The sequence below is a fragment of the Patella vulgata genome, chromosome 6 (genome assembly GCF_932274485.2).
Source record: "Patella vulgata chromosome 6, xgPatVulg1.2, whole genome shotgun sequence".
Lineage (NCBI taxonomy): Eukaryota > Metazoa > Mollusca > Gastropoda > Patellidae > Patella > Patella vulgata.
The window spans coordinates 25,053,245-25,074,599 of NC_065884.2; the positions used below are offsets into that span (position 1 = coordinate 25,053,245).

Consider the following 21,355-nt stretch of genomic DNA (forward strand, 5'->3'; position numbering starts at 1 on the left):
TGTATCTCCCCCCCCCCTCCCACATGGTCTCTACCGTCATTTTGGCGTATATACATACACTTTGAGCTTTTTAAACAGAGAAATTCAACACCTCGTTTGACGTCAATTTTGATTATGAATTAATACAATGACATTGTGATTCAATTTCATGGATGCAAAGCATTAATTATGAAATCACATAATGTCTATATTATCTCGTGCTTTGAGTGCCCATCTTGTCCCACATCTGACGATAAAGGATAAAGCACAGAAACTTTTCTCATAAAAAGTACGTGTTGATTTACAAAAAAATTATGTAGCTGAGCAGGGTGGGGGGGTCGATCCGCCCCTGGTCAGTGCCCTCATTTTGCGGCGCCCCCCCCCCCCCCCTTTTCAAAATTCCTAGATCCGCCCCTGATAAATAACATGTTCTTCGTCGCTGCCGATGAAATACGGTAAGATCTATATTGATAAGGCCAACATCAAGTTTGGTCAAAGGTCACGAGATGTATCATGTAAACAGGGCTAGCGCTAATTCCAACCCTAATCCTGGACCTAGCCCTAATGCTTACCCTAACCTACAACAATCACGTACGCGCCCTAAATCCTTATTTACATCTCAGCGACCTTGACGAAACTTGAGCTGACCTTAACAAATAGATTTAGCCGATGAAATAATACATGGGTTTCGTCATGTTTCGAACGATAAGGATGCTTGAAAGTCTCGATCATATTATAAACTATGGTTTTAGCCAATATCAAATAACGTTGAGTCAATACAAATGTAACGTCTGGAAGAAAAAGGGTAAAGCGGTGTGTCAGTAAATAACAAAATGGACTAACCAATGAAAATGCTTCCCGTGAAATCGAGGTCTTGAGTCTAACCCAGAAACTGAAAACTACACATTGACATAATTCGTCCGTTAGATGTATCTAAATTCCTCTTAATTTAAGAGTCAAAATCGCTAAACAATAGAGTTTATATTTGTGCTACGGATTAAACCATTAATATATCCCACGGACATTTAGAATATATTTTGGAGTGCATAGAAATTAGGTGAAACATAAGGCTACACTAGCATGTAAATTAACCAAACTCTAGGCATATTGTTACTAGCGTAGTAGATATCTAGTGTGTTCTGTCTGCTATTTCCATCGACAAGGAAAACTCGGTCAGTTGTCATTACTTACAGTTTTAGTAAAAGTAGTTATTAAAAGACACAGAATCATAAACGCTAAATGAGACACAACGGATATCCTTATTTCCTGTTTTCCCAGCCAGATGAAATTGGTAAGTTTAATATTTGATTTACATTATTATTACAAATTCTGCTTTGCATTTTTTTGGGGATAGCACTAAATGTTATAATAAGTGTTGATAATCCCAAGGTCATAATTCAATACTGGGTCATGCCACATTACTGATAAAGTTGACCGTTTGGTTGGTCTCAAAAGGTCAAGTTAACTTCCATGTAGACTGGTCGTTAATTAAAGTAGGACTCTTGTTGCATCCACGGTTGTCGGCCATAACCGACCGACAGACATTCCGATAATGCCACAAAATCAATCTACAAATTTTTAAGGTAGAGGATGGTACTGTCATTATACCCTATGCATATAAGATAATACTTTGTTTTAAAATTGTGTTCTAGAAAGATTAAGAATGTACTTCATGGCAATGGTTTAAATATGGGCTACCCTGTACACCAAAAGTTGTTAGCAATGTGAACCGGTCAAATAAGATTTGATATCTGATTATTTAATCTAAAACTTGGGTGTTGTCAATCGCTATTAAATTTGTTGAATTGTAAAAACAGATTAAGTGTTAAACATGCATTATGCAAGAGCTAAATCTGATTATTGCAAGTCTTAATTTAGGCTTCAGATGTTATAGAAATTATAAATTAGATCTTTATTTAAACAACAAGACCAAAATCAACTCTGTAGACCCACGGATGGCTCGGCTACAGCTCGGATTTAAATAGGATTTCACTAATTGATTAAATCAAATAAGGGGTAACCTGATGAAAATACGTCAGTTAGATCGAGGCTAAATGATAGAGTGTACTTAGCGAGGCCGCTGTAAAGCATTTCCGTATGCCATTGAAAACTTTACTTGATAATCGAGATATGTAGGTGGAGTTAACGCCTGTCAATCAAACGATCGCCGAAGGTGAAGACACATTTCGCTACCATTTCTAGGCAAATATTACAACGATGATAACTATGTTCAGAATAAAGTAATTTGACTGAATTTTTCAATATATTCTTCTTTCATCATCTACTTCTGAACTGTTATAGCAAGAATGGCCAACTCTCTATAAAAATCTCCCATAATGTATCTTTAATAATGAATTTAATTTTTTCATCTTCTTCACAGAGATTTTCTTTAAATCTATTTTCTATACACTTCAGCTTACTAGATCTACTTACATTCCCTTTAAAATAGTTAAGGTTATAATAACTATAGGATACTATTATCTGATGCACACAAACACACACACATGAGTACTATTTTTTACCATTTAATGCCAAAGGTTATTTTAGTGATATTTGAATGCTCTATTTAAAGGAGCTATAAATCGCTAATATTTGGGACCTAGAAATTGACACAAATGGGTTGCAATGCATATAATAATGTAATATGAATGTATATAAACTGATTTATATTCAATCGTTTCTGTTTTTACTGTAATTTCTAATCAGTTATGTTCGGCTAAATATGCCAGAAATCTCAATCGAATGGCTATTTCTAGTGTCTGGTTATTCCAGTCTACACGACAAGTATTTATTGTGCATGCTCTCCAGATAAGAATATAGCGTCCCCATTTGACATGACTTATGGAATATGTCTAGCCTCGTTCTTCAAGTCCCTTGTTACAAATGGCACTGAAATGCATTACGGTACACGATTCGTGTACCAATGGTAAAATGTTAATTTTGTCTTAAATATTGGATATCAGAAGTCCATCTTTTCCCGGTAAGATCACAACATCAATGTTGATTTAAATTGATCAATAATTTGTGTTTTCAATGTCGAAGACTATGGAAGATATTGAGTTACGGACTTTAAAAACCATATCTTTTAAGCGTGCTAATTATTGTGTTTACGTACCGTTATCTGAATTAGCAATATACATATAGGGTACATGTATATATGTTGTTTTTTTGGTGAAAATTGTATTGCATGCTTAATCTATATTAAAAAGGTAATTTCTAATTTATTAGCATCAAATTCAACAAAAATTATAGTTTTATTTCAAAAGGGTAGAATTCCTACTAGAAAGTAAGACCTAGCACCATTTTATATGCCCACATTTTCATGTGGACGTATATTGTTGTGGCCCCAGTCCATCCGGACATACGTCTATCTGTCCATCCAGTTTGTTTGTTGACACTACACAAGTCACAATTTTTATCCGATTTTGACGTAACTTGAAATATAGGTTTATAAATTATATCCCAAAGATCTTGGTTCCTTTAGATATTTGCTCATATTGGACAGTAACTTCTTGGATTATGGCTCCTGATTGTACGAAAAATTGCGTTTTTACATCTATTTTCAATCATTTTATTTGTCTGTACTAGTACTACACTAGTATCTGGAAGAGTTGTTATATAACCTGCGTTCTTGATGGTGTGAGGGATTGTCCAATGAAACCATCTGTTATGGCGAATTCTTGGCGTGTTATGCACGGAACTGTGGGTAAACCAATAGGAACGTCAACGCTGATTGATTAAACAATGTCTGACGCCATAGGGTCAAAAGCCGTTTGTACGACCTCTGATGCGACCTTTTATTAAAACCGGTCAGGTCTTCATGTAGTGTAGACCATCAAAAGTATAAAAAAAAACGAAAAGAGATATAGATCTGTATTTTAATCAGATTACATCTATTTAGTAACAGAATCTTGTTTGTATGTATACAAACCATGCTACTTTAATCTTAGAAATTACAGAACTTACAGTGTACACTGCCTCGCATTCTCTTGTAATTCATGGCTAGGTAATTGTAATTCATTACTTTCTGGTCTGCTACAGTGCTTAATATATAAACCACAGAAAGTACAAATTTCAGCCACTATACTTAATACTTACAGTCAAATTGCATTCTGTGCCTACAAATTTTCGTTTTATTAATAATAAGATTACGGTACTCTTTTAAGTGTATAAGTGGTACTAAACTATGTTATTTACGGGCTTTGTATTTATCATTTGTTTAAAATTGTTTATTTGATTTTACATAATTTTATCATTCAGATATATTTACATGCTTTGAAACACTTTGTTGAAGAAATAAATGTTTTTGTTTTTTACAGATTTTTATCCTGAGATATGTTTTACACAAATGAATGTATTTTATTTCAGATCATTGTTTGATACTAGATCGTTTAGATCCACATCATAATAATAATAATAATGGTAAATATGGTATAGAATCCCGATGTGTTGCCTGGGCACCAGATCAATCCTATATAGCCTGGTCTTCTGGTAACTGTACTGTACAACTTATACCATGGTGTAGACAAACACAAAGAAGGTTAGTATAAAAAAAAAATTATTTTTGTATGCTGTCTTTCAGTGTGGTTACTGGTATATTATTACTTCTGTCTGTTAGTGCGAGGGTTGAGTGGTCAAGTGGCATGGTTTTGACTCCATGCTTGCAGGCTTACATGTACCTGACAAGGAGTGTGACAAGGAGTATGGTGGCCTCTCTCTCTCTCTCTCTCTCTCTCTCTCTCTCTCTCCCTCTCTCCTTTTAGCACTTTCCCTCTCTTTCCTTTTAGCAGGCGTGTCAAACATGCGACTGGCAAGAGTTCAAATGTGGCCGATAATTCTTAGAAACTAGCGGTGGAAATCATTTATTATTGTTTTCCGGTTTCAGTAAAACTGACTTCTGTACTCTATGTCATAAATATCTAAGTTGTATGTAATACAAGAGTTCAGTATTATTATTTTGACAATTTGGAAACCATTCTAAAAAATTACCTGTGTCAAGGACATTTGGCTTTGTTTTTAGGATTCAGTAAAGTTCAAGGACATTTGGCCTGATCTTGATAATTTTGTATATCTCGGACCCACTTGATGTATGATATTATATTCATCATTATGGAAAAACATTTCTTTTCAGAAAATATCACTGTATCTGCCTTTAACTCTTGTCAGATTTCAAAGTACCATTACCCAGTTGGTTTAGCGCCAGTAACAGATCAGGAAGGTAGATTGTAATAACTTTTGATGGCATTTTACTCTTTTTCAGTTTACAAAATGATGAAGACATTCTACGCCCAAAGCGTAACATTGATTGTAAAGAAAATGTTTGGTCACTTGCTTTTGGTTGTGGAAAATCCCAAAGTCTTGGTACAGCCAGATTTAAATTTGGTCAGAATTCCATCTTAGCTACTGGTTTACAGAGTGGAAGAATCAAGTTATGGAATTGTAAATCAGGTAGGGTTCAGATGAAAATTAGCTTTTTAGTATTAAGAGAAAGCTAACTTATTGAATATACAGTCTATGGTGTGTTAAACTCTGTATTTTATGTTACAAGGTTTGTGCTACACACTAACACTATTTATGGAATAACAATCACTGGTTTATTAACATGCAATATTTCGACGATGATACTCTCGTCTTTGTGCTGTATCTCAAATAAGTGGCTTGCAGATTTTTTCTCATATATAGTCAGAGCTGGTCATATAAATCATATATTTATATTGCATTGTATGTAAACTCTTCAAGAACAATGAAAAATTAATATTTCTTGAAAATCCCTTGTAAGATGTCTATACAACTATGCTGTTTAAAAGTCAATATGATTAATATCCAAATGTTTCTTGTTTTTTTTTAAATTAGGATCGTTATTGATGGTTCTGTTTGATCATAAAGATGTAATCTCAAGTCTAAACTTTGCTCCAGACTTTAGTTTGTTTCTTGTTTCTGCTTCTTATGATGGAACTCTTAAACTCTGGGATTTGAATGATGATGGAAACATGTATCAAACTTTAAGACCTCATAGTAAACGACTACATGGTTGTCGATGGTCTCCTGATAGAAAATACATTGCATGTGTTGGCGATTTTAAATGTGTAAGTATATCTTTTATCTAATTGTCCCCCACCGCCCACCTTTCGAAGATGATGAAAATTTTCTGCTTAGGCTATAAGTAGCGATAAGCAATTTGATAGGTCAAGACTTGTGAACATAACAACTCTGCTTTTAATTAAGGTAGAATGTTTAAACTTGATGTAGATGTTCATTAGGTGAATGTCTTGACTAAGTTCAATGATTAATATTATCCACTAAAGTGTTAACATTAGATATTGTTATTTGATTACACTTTTTCCCCAGAGATCTCTAGTGGGTATATCTTGTTATGTAAATAAACATGCATTAATTGTCTTCTGATTTCCTATTACTGTACATGGTTTAAAGATACTTTCCCAGAAAAGTATTTATCAGGTGTTTTTTTCCAATAAAAGTATGTCATTGTCAAATTTGGTATATATGGAAAGTATAGACACCCAATCTTACTACAAAAATACTGGATTATCCGAAAAACTCCCATGGGGCAAGCACAGGGCAAAATTGTTAGGGTATCACTAACTGGCAGTCTGCCAGCTTATTATGTTCCAGCTTAAGTGATTGAGCGGTTGTTATTTCTTGATCAAATGGTAAGGCGGTTTTGGGAATATTCAGGGGTGTCAACGTACAAAAGACTCTGCAATAAAACGGCAGAAAAAGAAGCTGACAGAAATAATTAAGAATATACTTAGGCCTCAATATGTATGGTAAATGTACAGTAAGTAATGATAAATACATTCTGAAAAATGGACCCTCCCACAATGAAGCTAAGTTGACAGACATTGCGCCTAACAATAGCTTACTTATATAGCTATATGTATCCCCGGCGAATACAAAGTTTTGAGAGGGAATTGAAGCAAATTTTTGATAGATTGGTTACTTTGAATATGTTTTTAGTCCAAACATATCAAATCACAAAGTTTGTATGTGGGAATGTATCTTTAATCAGTCTGTGATTACTTTCCTCTTGGTCTGTTGTGTCCCTGTAATTGTGGTCTCTTTGATTTGTTTGTTTTATTGTCTATAAATCGGCAAGACATAGAGAAATTATTAGAAAACATTAATAAAAAATATGTTTTACAAGTGAACAATAATGTTATAAAACCATGAAAAAGAAGTACATTGTAATAATTTGTGAATTATGAATGAAATGCTTTTTAATGGCCTACTTTTCTATTCCTATCGGGCTAATGAAGACAAGTCATAATTTGTCAAGTTATATTGGTAATTTGTTTGATAATCTGATATTTTCTTTCAAACAAGGTTAATGTACCAATATTGTTTAAATCGCATTACCTCAGTTAAGCTTATTACCTAACATTTTGAACTTTGTGCTGGACATGTATTGATAAAAACACAGGAAAAAAAACAAATATGTACCAGGCAAAATGATAGACACCAGAGAGATTGTGACTGATAACAAAATTTAACATTATATACCCAGAGCAACAAACTTAACAAGACTGTATATGAAGTTGAATGTTGCAAATGTTCTTAATCTTTTACTATTTCATTGCTTCATTAATCATTTGTATAGAAATAGGGTCTAGTGTCCTACTTTTCTTAACTAACTCTAAAAGCTTCATTCATAATACCCATTTATGCAGAATTTATGTCCTAAGTTGTTGTAAACAAAATATACATTAAGGCCAGCATGTAGGTTAAAAGTACATTCAAGAATGTCTTTCAATCAAGTTAATATATTCATGAAAAAATATGTCATGGCCAATTAAGAGCCTTAAGGCTCTTCGCTATAATAAAAATAATGGTTCAATAACAGCTGAGTGTGACAATAACAATATTAATGATAACTTCACATTTTGTGGGTCAAATTTGAACGAAGGAGGAGTCCACTATGATATTAGTTATTTATTTATTGTAGGAAGATTTTCAACTATGTTATTACTCATTTAGTTACTTGCTGTGTTGTATTTATTATTTTATGTCTAGAAATTGAAATTATGATACAACTGTATTTGCACACCCTATTTATTCCAGTTTGCATTAACAGACAAACATGCATGAAAGAAAGCATCTATGGGAAACAATCACTGGTTTTATTCTATAAGCATAGCATTTATAGACACAAGATAAGCAATTTGATTGGTTGATGTTTTGGGACACGATAAGTTTAGTTCTAATTAAGTGAGAGTGATGAAACTTGGTGTATAGTTTCATTACATCAATACCTTGAGTAAGTTCGATAATGAGCATTTTCTGCTCAGGGTAAGCAGAGTGATAAGCAATTTAGTTGGTCGAGAATTTGGAACACAATAACTCTCCTTCTAATTGAGCCACAATTTCCACACTTGGTGTAGGTGTTTATTAGGTGAATGTCTTGATGGAGTTCGAAGATAAGTATTTTCTGCTTTGGGACATGATAATTTTAGTTCTGATTACGTGAGAGTGATGAAACTTTGTGTATAGTTTCGTCACATCAGTACCTTGACTAAGTTCGATAATGTAGATTTTCTGCTGAGGGTAAGCAGAGCGATTAGCAATTTGATAGGTCAAGACTTTCGAACACCATATCTCTCCTTCTAATTAAGGTAGAATGTTCAAACTTGGTGTAGAGATAAGCAGAGATAAGCAATTTGATTGGATGATGCTTTTGGGCACAATAACTTTGGTTATAATTAAGTGAGAGCGATGAAACTTTAAGTATAGATTCATTATATCTTTACCTTGACTAAGTTCGATGGTGAGAATTTTCTGCTTAGGCTAAGGAGCGATAAGCTATTTGATTGGTCAAGGCTTTGAAACCTAACAACTCAGCTTTTAATTGAGGTAGAATGTTTAAACTTGATGTAAATTTTCATTAGGTGAATGTCTTGACTGAGTTCAATGATTAGCATTTCCCGCTAAAGCTAAGCAGAGCTAAGCAATTTCTTTGACTTTGATTCTATCTGACAGAGAGTGATGAAACTTAGTGTATAATTGATAATTAAATTGATAGCTCGTTACTTTTGAAAAAGATAAATGTGCAATTAATTAATATGTGTCATCTATTTATTTTCGGGATTTCGACGGGGGGACATCAGCCTCACTGTTGGCTTGTTAATTCATTTGTGTGTTGTGTACAGTGCCTTGTTTACTGGTTTAATCTTTTGGCAGTTTCTGTTTGTTTATGTGTGGTGCAGTTCTCATGAACTTACAATAAAAAGGATTAAATAACAAACCAAGGGCTTACCCAACATTAAACGCTATATAAATATTCCATATGAATAATTCCTGTGCATTAATCACATTAAACTTTTAATCTCTGCCTGTGTAATTTTTAATGTTGAAAAAATGTTTGTAATAGGAATTGAGTGATTATAGAATACAATGTTATCAAATATTAGGTTATACCCTACAATTGTTATTTTTTTCTGAATAGAGGAGATTAGATGTCTTTTTCTGATATATGTTTGTCACAGATGTTTGAATAATACCACATTTGTTGACTCAGCAGTGTTAAATAGAGAATCTCCTATGAATCTTTTTTTATATAAAAAAATATCAACACAAGATGATAAAGTAAAAAAAAAAAGATGCTTTGCCGAGTTTTTTTTTATTTTATCCACGAGTGTTGATATAAATATAACTAACTCAATCCCCAGTCAAATATTTATAAAAAATGAATTCATTGAAAGGGTTTTGATGATTATGGAGGAATGTGTTTTTTCTCGCTGATCTTACTTACAGCTTGTTTTATGTACTTTACTCCTGAATAATCTAACAGTCAGAGATATTTAGTTAAAGTTTGAGCCATAATATTGCAATAAAGGTAATATTTTTTCTATATATTTCGCAATTAAGAAAATTCATGTCAATAATAATAATAACAACTTCATTACTACCTATGTATAAATAACAGGTACTGGTAGGTCAGATGTTCCACCCCCCTCCTCCCCCACCTGCCCCACAAAGTTGTAATAACTTTTGTTGATATCAGTTCTAAGTAGTCTTTAAGAATTGTGTTTTATTAACACTTTGTGGAAAGTAGTTATCATGTGAATTGTAAAACATTCTAGTTATTATTGAGTTGAGTTTTCACAACACAATTTATATGAAAAACAATCATTTTGTACACATAATATGGCACAATGTTTCAGCAAGTGTTTTCTTATCATTTTCAAGGATGTCAGGTTTTTTACTGTGCTTAATCGCTAAATGCCACTCAAGAATCATAACGGAAACCCTGATTTAGAACTAAATTTAGGATATAATAAAACTTGTGGGTAATGTTAAGTAGAACCATTGAAATCGGGCAACATGATGAACAGTAATAGAAATGCCTTGTCTAGAAATTATGTGTCTTCTATTCAAGATATAAATCAAAGGTTGTAGGTGCAATAATACTTGGTATTTATATAGCAATGAAGATTGTAGACTGGACTGACTGTATGTTAATCGAATCGTCTATACAATCATTTATTATTTACATAATGTGTAACATAATGTTTAAAGGAGTTAACCCGTAACATAAATATCTGTATTTGGTTATATTTATTTATATATTGCTTGCAGATTAAGCTCATATTTCTACTGTTATGTATTACTGATACTTATCTGATAGTTGAGTAACAAAACTTGAGTCATGGTGAACAAATTATATAATGTTATGTTCACCTAAAAATTCTGTACAATTAAACTATTTTGTTTGTTTATAATAATTAATTCTGATTCCAGCTGAGAAAACATGTGTTCAACTGAATTTCAGTTAGTTGCACATTATAATTTAACATAATTTATCATAATTGTTCATATTTAAAATGTAATTAATTACAGATACATGTACCTTTCAAACATCGTAAATATTTTAATGAACAACTTTAAGTTTACTTACTGCTCAACTAATTAGCCTCAAATTTTGTATTCAAATGCCTCAAATTTTGCATTTCCCCACAAATACACATGCTCACTAACAGTGTCTGTTTATATACCCATCTTCATAAGCCCAGATGGAACTGAAAACTTGGATGTTAACCCCCAACCCCCATTTTATTCCCTTTATAGTCCGGTAAATGCATGTACATCCAGTAATTACTAAAATGACACACAGTGCCTCTTTAAATTATATGTAATTTTAGCAGACATTTGTAATATTATTACATCATTGTGAAAATAGTCAGATGGTTGATAGAAGAGGTTGAATTAGTTCATACTAAACCTGTCATAACATCAAAAATAGATAAAGTTGAAAGAAAAGATAATGCCTATCATGTCCCTATCTAGATCTGTTTATGAGTTGAAATTCTTTTATCTTACATCAGAATAAAAAATATTACAATTTTGCAAATCTGAAAGGCTCTCATAGGGATGTCTAAAAATGGGAAATATTTTATTTAATTTGACAGGAATCTTAATTTTGTGAGTAAAACATGTATAAATTTTTAAGTTCAATTGTAAACTTTTCACTTACTGGATTACACTGTATAACAACAAGGATGCACCATACATTAGATCTTAATTATGAAATTTAAAAATATTATTCTGTCATAAAAGGACACTATTGATTTTTCGACGATTTCATATAAATCTCAAATTTACTCCCCTTGATCACAAAACATGTAAGGTGTTAGCCAAGAAAGTTACCGGGTACTTGGGATATTCCTGTGTGGTTTCCCCTTGTCAGTTGTGCCAGGAACAGTGTCTAGTCGTTCAAATTGACCCAAGAAATTGGTGTATACATTGGTGTGCACGTAAAATAACCCGTAACAATTGGAATGTGAAATAATAATAAGCTGTATAGTGCCGCCGTCTGCAAAATTTCCTTCATAGCACACTGTATGGCATATGCCCATTTTCATTAGCCCAGTCGGTACAGAAAAGTAGGATGTTAAACCCCATTACAAAATCTTATTATTACTCCATGGAAACAGGCGTCATTGGATCCTTATGAATTTTACTGTTGATCAGCACCCAGTAAAAGGAAGTTTTAACTATTATGCTTCGAATGAGTTATCTCATATTAATTTAAAAAATTCTTATCCACAACTACTGTAACTTATGAATATTTTTTTTGCAACTCAAATCTTCCCCTTTCCACAAAAACATATTTTCATGTCATTTTGTTGAATATTTCAGGCAGTATTATGGAAAACAGACGAAAAGAAAATTGTACGTAAATTTCAGGGTCATTATAATACAGTGATGAGTTGTGAGTTCTCCCCAGATGGAGCTTTATTAGCGACAGCATCTTACGATACTCGCGTAATATTATGGGATTGTGACACAGGAGAAGTGATCCGTGAACTTGGGTAATTTTTTTTTTTGCTCTTTCTATATTTGAACTAGTGTGTTCAGTAACAGAATAAAAGGTATGAAAAGAGACAAGTTAAACATTTTAAAAATTTAATTTTACATAATTGAATGACTGTTATGGTCTGTGGCATAACCTTTCTGTGGTTCATTCCCACAATTGTTTGGTCGAATGTTCTAATTTGAACATCCATTTTTAAAAGAGTGAATTGAATCGCAAAGACACCTAGATTAAAAGCAACCCAATATTTAAAAGATGAAAAATCTGTCATGGTAAATATAGTCAAATCCTGTATCAAGTAGTATCTAGTCAATCTTTGCATAAATGAATATTTACAATTATTGTGGGTGTTTTATCAGTTTAATTTATCCTGAATAGCAGGACAAGGTAATAAAATATAGTATCATCAATCTGAATTCAAATTCAATCTTCTTAAATGCAAAGTCACAGAATAGTGTAATAATAGTACATAAACTTTGCAGAGCCGCAGTGACTCAGTGTGTAGGGTGCTGGAAGTGTGGTTTCCTTTCCCCTTGTCAGTAGTGCAGTTGGAATTTGAAATAAGATTAGGCCATAGTGCCGCTGTCTGGGCAAAATTTCACACATTGCTCACTTTATGGCATACGCCTATCTTCACTAGCCCAGTCGGTGCACAAAAGTAGGATGTAAACCCCATTTCATTTCATTTCACACAAACTTTGCCAAAAAAGGTGTCAAATAACTACATGTAGTATACCAATGTCAAATTAGTATCATTTAGAGCAAATTCTAAATATCATTTAATCTAAAAATAACCACCCTTTTTAAAAAGCTATATTGTTTCCCCGACTTCATATGAAATAAATCATACTGTGGCCTATTTAGTTATTGTATTATTTTACACATGATGATTAAGAACAAGTCAAATCTTAAATCACCAGCTAGTTTGTATAATGGAATGTATATATAGATTACACACTTCTAATAAACATTTGGTTTGTCATGTGGACAAATTTAGGTAATTGGCAAAATTGTTTTCTTATTGTTTAGTTTGATTACATACATCTTAAAGCTGCATTATGTAAGAGCTTAATCTGCCTATTGCAGGTCTTTCTTTTGGCCTCAAATGTTATATAAATTATTAATTAGACATTCATTAACATGACAAGACCATAATCTAAATCAACCCTCTAGACTATAAGATGCTCACGATTTTTCAGTGGATAACAAGATCGTTCTTTAATAATTTGATATAAAAATGGATAAGCGCGCATTTTCATGCATCAAACACAAGGCCTTCAACCACTTACCATTATTATGTATTTACTTTTATGTGCACTTTCACTTTTAGAAGTTGAATTTCCATTAACCACTTTACTTGATAATCTAATTAATAATCTAATTTGGTTGGTCATTCGATGAAGAGATCTTCCTGGACCTGTGACAACAGCAGTCAAATGTCCCGATAATCAAAGCCTTTCAAATGCTTTCTAAGAATTTCCTGTATATCAACATTTGATTCGTAGATTGATCTGAAGTCGACCAATCATAGTTTGTGGCGTAAACTGAAATATTAAATAAAACGGAATGAATTGATGGTATAGCTTTTATTAGACTGCAATTTTCTTGCATTTGTGAACTACAAGCTATTTATGATTAGATATCATGTGACACATAATGCTACTCAGGAGTCCATTACCTTGGGTGCTAGTATATTTTAAAGATCTCAAGATGTAAAGTAGTAATTATTTATTTTTTACAGCCATATGTTACCAGCTCCCCGTCCTATCTATGCTGGCGGTGCTAATGATCATTTTGTAAGGAATCTTTCATTTTCTTGTGATGGCCGTCATGTTGCTTCAGTTTGTGATGATGGGTAAGTTAATATTATTATAGATAGGGGAGCCATGGTTGCTCAGTGAGTAAGACGTTGGCTCGCTAACCTTGAGGTCCCATGTTCGATCTCGGTGTTGTCCGAGAAAGTGCATCTGGAATTTCTGGCATGGTTCCCCCTTGTCAGGGGTGTAGGGTGGAGGGCCTGGCAATGGACAATGTATAGTCGTTTGGATGGGACAAAACCTGAGGGCCCATGTACTCATTATCGTGCACATAGAGGAACTCTTGACAGTTTGAATTTGATGTAAGACCAAGAGTAGACTATAGTGGGTAGTGCCACTGTCCAGGCAAAAATTCTGTCAAAGTACACGGCATGGTGTATGCCCGTCTTGATTAGCCCAAGAGGAGCAAAAAAGTAGGACGTTAAACCCCATTTCATTTCATTTATTATAGATAAAGTTGTGTTATTTATACTTTTGTAGGTTATAATGTTATTTATGTATTTTAGATTTATTCGTGTGTGGAATTTAGCCGAGGAAGGAGATCCATGTAGGATAGGTGTTAGTGTTAATAGTAATGCACTTTGTTGCTCCTTTTCCCCTGATGGTAGGGCACTAGCAGTTGGGTAAGTGTTACCACCCATTTTATAGTTATTAATCAAATTGACTTGTCATTTTCATGACATAGATAAAAAAATATGTAGGGCACAGTTACTTACTAGATTTTTCTCACAATGCAGTCCGTACAACTATGACTGGCCCCTAATAATTGTTTGATGTAAGACTTTGCTCTGTGGAATATTTGACTGGTAAAGAGGGCAACACGGTTAACTCCCACACTTTGACTGCTTCATTGAAAATATATGAGTCTGATGGAATAGTTTTCAGATGTATCCTTTTAGTTGTGAACTACAAGTATATAACAGTTAACAAAATTAATTTCCAGTAAAATCATAATGCCCAGATATTTACTGTACACTTACCTTTCAACAGGAATAGAGAAGGTGTAGTTGAGGTATTATCCTGTCCTCGGAAGATAGAATCATTACTACATCTTTGCCGTTTAACTGCAAGGCGCCATCTTCCTACAACTAAAATTGATCATCTTCACCTTCCTTTAAGACTCAAAGAATTCCTCAAGTATAAACATATTTAATATAATGGAACTGAGTGAATGGTTAATTTAACTGAAAAAAAAACCCAGTGAATATTGGTGTTAAATGAAACCAGAATATTGGTGATTGTTTTATCGAGTTTAAACCATGATATATGTTTAATTTAACCAGGTGGGTGAAAGTTAAACTTGATCATTTTGATTGGTGAATGTTTCATATTTGTGAATGGAAAAGTGCAATGTTTCTTCTATATATCTGTTTATATGTTTGATGATTTTGGTATTGGAAAAAATAAAATGATATAAACTAATGCATCTTAACCCATTAACACTTGGTACCAGGGTTCATGTAAATATTGACTACTCTAGTTCCTTGAAGAATATAAGAGAAACCTGAGTGATATATTAATACCAAGGCAGACCAAAGCAATCCAAAACTGCTGTTCCTTACACCTCCCTAAACTGTCAAAGATATGTGAATTTACTGGTTCTTGCATTCACCAAAACTATGCAGATGACTGGGCGGTTTGGGGGCATTCTAAGGAACCATAGTTATGGGCATTGTAAGTGGTAAAGGAGTAATCTGTAATAAGTACAAAAGTAATCTGTTTATATTAATATAAAAAAATATTTAATAGGGCTTCGCTATCAGACACAACTTAAAATTAATTCAGAGTGCGATTTATGCTGGATTTACTTTAATTATTTGTTTCAGAATTTGAAAATACTACCCTTGATCACATTACAAGTCATGTTTTCTCAAGCAAACTCAAATGACTTGTAACAAGTAGAAAACATGGCTCATTATGTTATTTTCAGTTCAGAAACCCATAATTACTGATAGCACAACACTGGTTTTACTAAAAGGCCTATGAGAGCCTTAACCACCTGGTAAAATTACTATCACCTTTGTAAATTTTTGTTTATATAATGGATGTAATAATTGAATACTAGGAGATAACATTAAATGCTCAATTGCCTCATTTTGGTTTGTATAAATCTATGCACAAAATGGGAGCTGTATTACAACTGTATTGTTACCAGATAGAATATATATTGATGGAGAAGTTTAGCCATTGTGGATTCTTTACATTTTTTCATTTATCTAGTATTGAAGAAATAGTTTTATCATTTATCTATTGTTGAAATAGTTTCAACTATACTTAACTCAAAGTAACAAATAAATCACTCTGTCTTTCATTAACAAATTAACATATAGTTTGTCACCGACTCTACTAAACAAGGCTTGAAACACATGGTAGGCCTATAATAGTCCTGGATTCAGTGTCTTTCTTAAGACATTATGGCACAAGCAGCACATGACTTTGTTGTTAAACACTAACTGATAAAGATAACTACCCTGATAAAGTCTCATTCTGTGTCTTAATTTATTATTTTCAATATGAAATAATTTGTACATTGGGTTCTGGAATTTGATTTCAATGCTATGTGAAGCAGCAACGATTCTTTTTGAATTATCTATTTCAATACTATATAATGAATAAAATACAATGAATCTTGTATGGCTAGACTGCTTGTGTAAGAATTAAAGTATGGAAGGAATGCTTGTGAAAATGTTTATTGCTACTATATATTCTAACCAATAAGAAATTGTTTGTGAACTATATTTTGTAACCTTATCTGTAACTTCTAAGTGTAATATCATGATGGTGGGAAGCAGACTTTAAGTAGTGCGGACTAACTATTTTTTTGTAAAAATATCACAGTTTGCCTTAATGATATCTACACATAATTTCAGGTGAAGGTTATACAGTACCTTTTATTGTTATCTTATATTTTACTCACGGCCGCTTGTAAAATGGAAAATCTTTTAAAAATTACAACAAACAGCACAGCGGACACTTACAGCCGGCCCTTGTATACAATCATTTTATATATGTTTATATAATTTGTGTGTAGCGTGGTCCTCCTGCACTTACTATTAAGCTGAGGCTAAGTATTATGCCTATAAAGTCTATTATGTTCATATTCATTGTGATTATTACTTCTATTTCCATTTCTTATGTATACACACATGTAGTTGTGAATAAACTGTTATTGATCTCACCTAAGGAGTTAAAAAAATATTCCTTTTTCGGCTAAAATGAAGGAATTGGAAAGAATTAAAGAGAAATGTCATGGTATAGAATGTGTATTTCTTGACTTTACTAGGTGTCAAAGAGTTATTTACTCCTGAATTTGATTATCTCCCGTATATGAATATTAACATAATGGACTTTATTCATAATACCTAGCCCCAGTGTTATGTTATTTTTGAAAAAGATTTTCCATTTTACAAGCGCTTCTGATATTACTATGGTCAATGCCAACAAATGCTCAATTCCATCTTCTCAAATTTTTTTAAAGAAATTTGAGCTCATGAAATCTGTAAATAAATGATTAATAGAATGAAAATTTGATATAAATTTACTTATTATGTATGTAGTCCATGTAGAGATTTTTTTTTTCATACCTTGTGTGTACCTCTAAATAATAATCATGATGGACAAAGTCTTATTTATTTTAGAAGGTTGATTTGAGCTCTTGTTAATAATCAGTATTCTTTCGCTCTTTTTCCGTGAACTGAAAACCTCATTCTTATCCAGCTTTAATTTTGTTTTTATTGTCACTGAACCAAAGATTCTTTTTGTTTTCATTGATTTGATACAGATTTTTTCTTTCTAATGCCAGTATATTATTGTGGTTTGCTTGCCTTATGTTTGTAGAAATTTGACCTATGTCTGAGATTACATATACCATAAACTGTTTAAGTTCTTATTGAATAAGTAACTTTATGTTAAAGGGACAATAACACTCTTGCTGGCTTGATAGCTCCAGAAAATAAAAAAGTGCCTTATTCTAAGTACTAGATGTGTTAGTGTCCTACCTGTTGTGTAAATTATCCATTACATCCTATTTTACTTGTCCAGAGGGTTCGAAAATATTTTTAAATCAAAGTTTTGTTTGAAAAGGTTTACGTTAGACGTTTCAAACCATTATGTTGAATTTTTCAAAATTTTTAAATAAGGTGTGTTAAGATGAAATTTGTATCATCAATTAATTGAAATATTCTAAAATAGTACAATTTGTTGACCGAATAAAGATTGGGACATATTATTCAGTTTCAAGAGTGGTATTGAGCCTTTAAAGAAAAGTTAATAGAATCAGTTTTTGGTATACATGTAATTGTTTTCTTGAGTGTTATCCCAAGTATCAATTAATTTGTGGTTATATTCTTTTATTTTAGAGCTTCCTTGACACAAAATTATAACATTATTATTGAATGACATTATAAGTATAATTGTAATCTTAGGGCCAAAATTATAATCGAGTCCAATGTAAATTGATATTTCAAGGAACTGCAGTAATATAGGTCATTCCATTATACACTTCTGTGTTTTTGTATGAACTGATTTGAATCTTAATTGCTTTGAAGCTATGGATTATTTGTAAATCTTAATATTTAAATTATGATTTAAAACTTACTCTATGGATTATTTGTAAATCTTAAATTATGATATAAAATGTACTCTATGGATTATTGAATTTAAATTATGATTTAAAATATACTCTATGGATTATTTGTAAATGTTAAATTTAAATTATGATTTCAAACATACTCTACTTAAGTGCAGCTATTCAGTGATATTTCCATGTCTTGTTTTATTATGTAGATCTTTGTGCTATTTTCTCAGTTTAAGTCAGAATATTTTATATAATGATTACTCAGTTTTGATTTAAAAATGATAGTTTGAATCATATCTACTCACAACTTCTAAATGCCACTTATAGCATTGATAATCACCTTTAACAGTCTTTAACCTTTAACTGTTTTTCTTTGCATTTTCATTGATATGAAATTTATAATGTTTCTATTATGTACCAAGTATTATTATTTTCTATATTTACCTTGTAAATTATTACATTATATTTTATTAATTTGTTAAATGTTATAACTTGTGCTTTAATTTGTTTCAGGATAGCAGCTATATAAATAATTAACTGACTTTTACAGAAAAAAAAACCCAACAACTAAAAAAAACCCATATGTTTATTTCATTATATAATGCGGCTAAGCTACACCCACAATTTTCATGAAATTTGTATGTGACTGATATACAGAAATTGAAGCTTTTTAGCCTGCATTTGTTGTAATGTATAGTAGTGTTACGGATATGCCCATATTCAACATTCTGGGCCACCTTGGATCTTAAGAAATCTTCCACATACCGGCACATGTAGAGCCAAAATAACTCTGTACTGTCAAGTTGTTTTGTTGGTTAATCAAGTTTTTTTATTTAATTACATCTGCCGATTATTCATGGTATATAATGTAGTGTGGTCATGTTTTATCATTAGTCGATTAAATAATTGATCTCACATTGATCAAAGACAACCCGATTAAGGGCAGTAAACAGTGTTTAAACAAACATATCAAACACTGCTTGAAAGACTGATTAGCCTCTTTAATGTTGGGGTATGTCTATGATGGATGTGACATTCCAAATAAACAACTGCTGAAACCTTTGGAAATAATCTCATGTTAATTGTACATATTTTATTTTGTTCATTTGAAATTTTTTTTAGTGTTATTGTGATATGTTTTTGTAAATATGTACAATTTAGTCAGAAGTGGTCATGTAGTTGAAGCCATAGTGTGTCCTTAAACAATACCTACAATATTAATACTTGCAGTCCCATTTTAGATACCCAGACATTATTAAACTCTAAGTACCTGTAATATAGGAGGTTAATGGGTTTTCCCAGATTTGATGATCTTGCAATATTACACTTATATTTATTATTGATTTATGGCTCTAAATATAATTGTAATGTGTACCTTCAAAGTATTAACTCTTTTATATTGTGCATTTTCACACATTTGAAATTGTATAATTGAGGTTATAATATCCATGGTTTCAGATAAATATGACCAACATTACTGCATTTTACTAGTGAGTAAATAGCACCTGGAGACATTAGAAGTAAATAGACACATTCTTAAAGGTTGAATTTTTGTATTTGAGTGTATGACATTTGAGTTTTTGCTCAAATAAAAGTACTTGTTTATCATATCGTCTATATACATAGAAATATTTATATACATATTGGAATATGATATCTGGTCTGTTGGACATTTCTGAATAAAGTATATTCTCTACAATACACATTTTCTTTTGTAAATTTCGTAGTCCAGGTTACGGAATAAACTGGCATGGAAACCCAACAACCTGTTAAAAACACAAACCCTGTTGAGCAGTGATTCTCAACCAGTGTGCCGCAAGATCTTCCTTAGTGTGCTGCAAAATTTTGAACAGCACACTAAGAAAATGCGAAAAACCATGTGATACCAATTGAATATTCACCATTGTCCATAGTTGTATTTTTCTTTATTTAGTTTGAGTCTTTCTGTGTGTCTATGATTAATCTCTGTCTACAGTTGTATGCTGCCTGACTCACCATGTTTTTATTTTTCAAAATTCAAATATTTTCATATATATTTAGCCGGGTGTGCCGCTATTTTTTCATGCGTTGCAAATGTGTGCCGTTCACAAAAAAAGTTTAAGAACCACTGCTGTAGAGAAACACAAAGTGGTGATACCCTTAATTAAATGCTGACATTTACAGATTTTTGAATTTCACCTGAACAATTTTGTGAGGTTATTGTTCTCCATTTAAAATAGCATTTTTGAATTTACAATACATGACCGGCTTAATGAGACTAACAACCATGGTGGTTCAGTGAGTAAGCGTACTGGCTTGCTCAACTGGAGGTCCAGGCCTCGATCCTGGTATTAGCCATCAAAGTTCCTCTGGATTTTCTGGAGTGATTTCCCCTTGCCAGTTGTGCAGGAAGGAGCGCCTGGCAAAGAACAGCGTCTGGTCATTCCAATGGGGCCGAAAACCAAGGTCCTGTGTACACATTAGCATGCACTTAAAAAAACAAAAACCCTGAACATTTGGAATTCAAAATAAGGTTGTAGCATTGCTGTCTAGACAAAATTTACCTCATAGCACACTGCACTTATCTTAGATTTGAATATGGGTTACACCATAACATTAATTTTCAGTAAAAAGCAATCTGATTACATACAGATCTATATTTCGTTTCTTTTATAC

At 32.4% G+C, this 21,355-nt stretch overlaps 1 protein-coding gene across 2 annotated transcripts; it reads left to right on the forward strand.

Annotated features, from left to right (window-relative positions):
- Positions 1 to 846: 846 nt before the first annotated feature.
- LOC126823378 (WD repeat and SOCS box-containing protein 1) lies at positions 847 to 20,399 on the forward strand. 2 transcript variants are annotated; one of them, XR_007681136.2, is made up of 9 exons: positions 847 to 1,270; positions 4,348 to 4,519; positions 5,240 to 5,427; positions 5,833 to 6,065; positions 12,133 to 12,305; positions 14,049 to 14,162; positions 14,631 to 14,747; positions 15,115 to 15,407; positions 19,214 to 20,399. XR_007681136.2 is itself a non-coding variant. In XM_050552188.2 (8 exons), exons 1-8 carry the CDS (start codon positions 1,219 to 1,221, stop codon positions 15,275 to 15,277), a joined length of 1,212 nt encoding a protein of 403 aa, XP_050408145.1. In that variant the 5' UTR covers positions 847 to 1,218; the 3' UTR covers positions 15,278 to 20,399. The 2 variants fall into 2 exon arrangements, 1 of the variants encoding a protein (XP_050408145.1); XM_050552188.2 differs by having other exon boundaries at positions 15,115 to 20,399.
- The last annotated feature ends 956 nt before the right edge of the window (positions 20,400 to 21,355 follow it).

Coding starts and splice junctions, on each gene's coding strand:
- LOC126823378 (XM_050552188.2), top strand. CDS start 1,219: ATGAGACACAACGGATATCCTTATTTCCTGTTTTCCCAGCCAGATGAA. Junction 5,428..5,832: donor GTTATGGAATTGTAAATCAG/GTAGGGTTCAGA, acceptor TTTTTAAATTAG/GATCGTTATTGATGGTTCTG. Junction 14,748..15,114: donor GGTAGGGCACTAGCAGTTGG/GTAAGTGTTACC, acceptor ACCTTTCAACAG/GAATAGAGAAGGTGTAGTTG.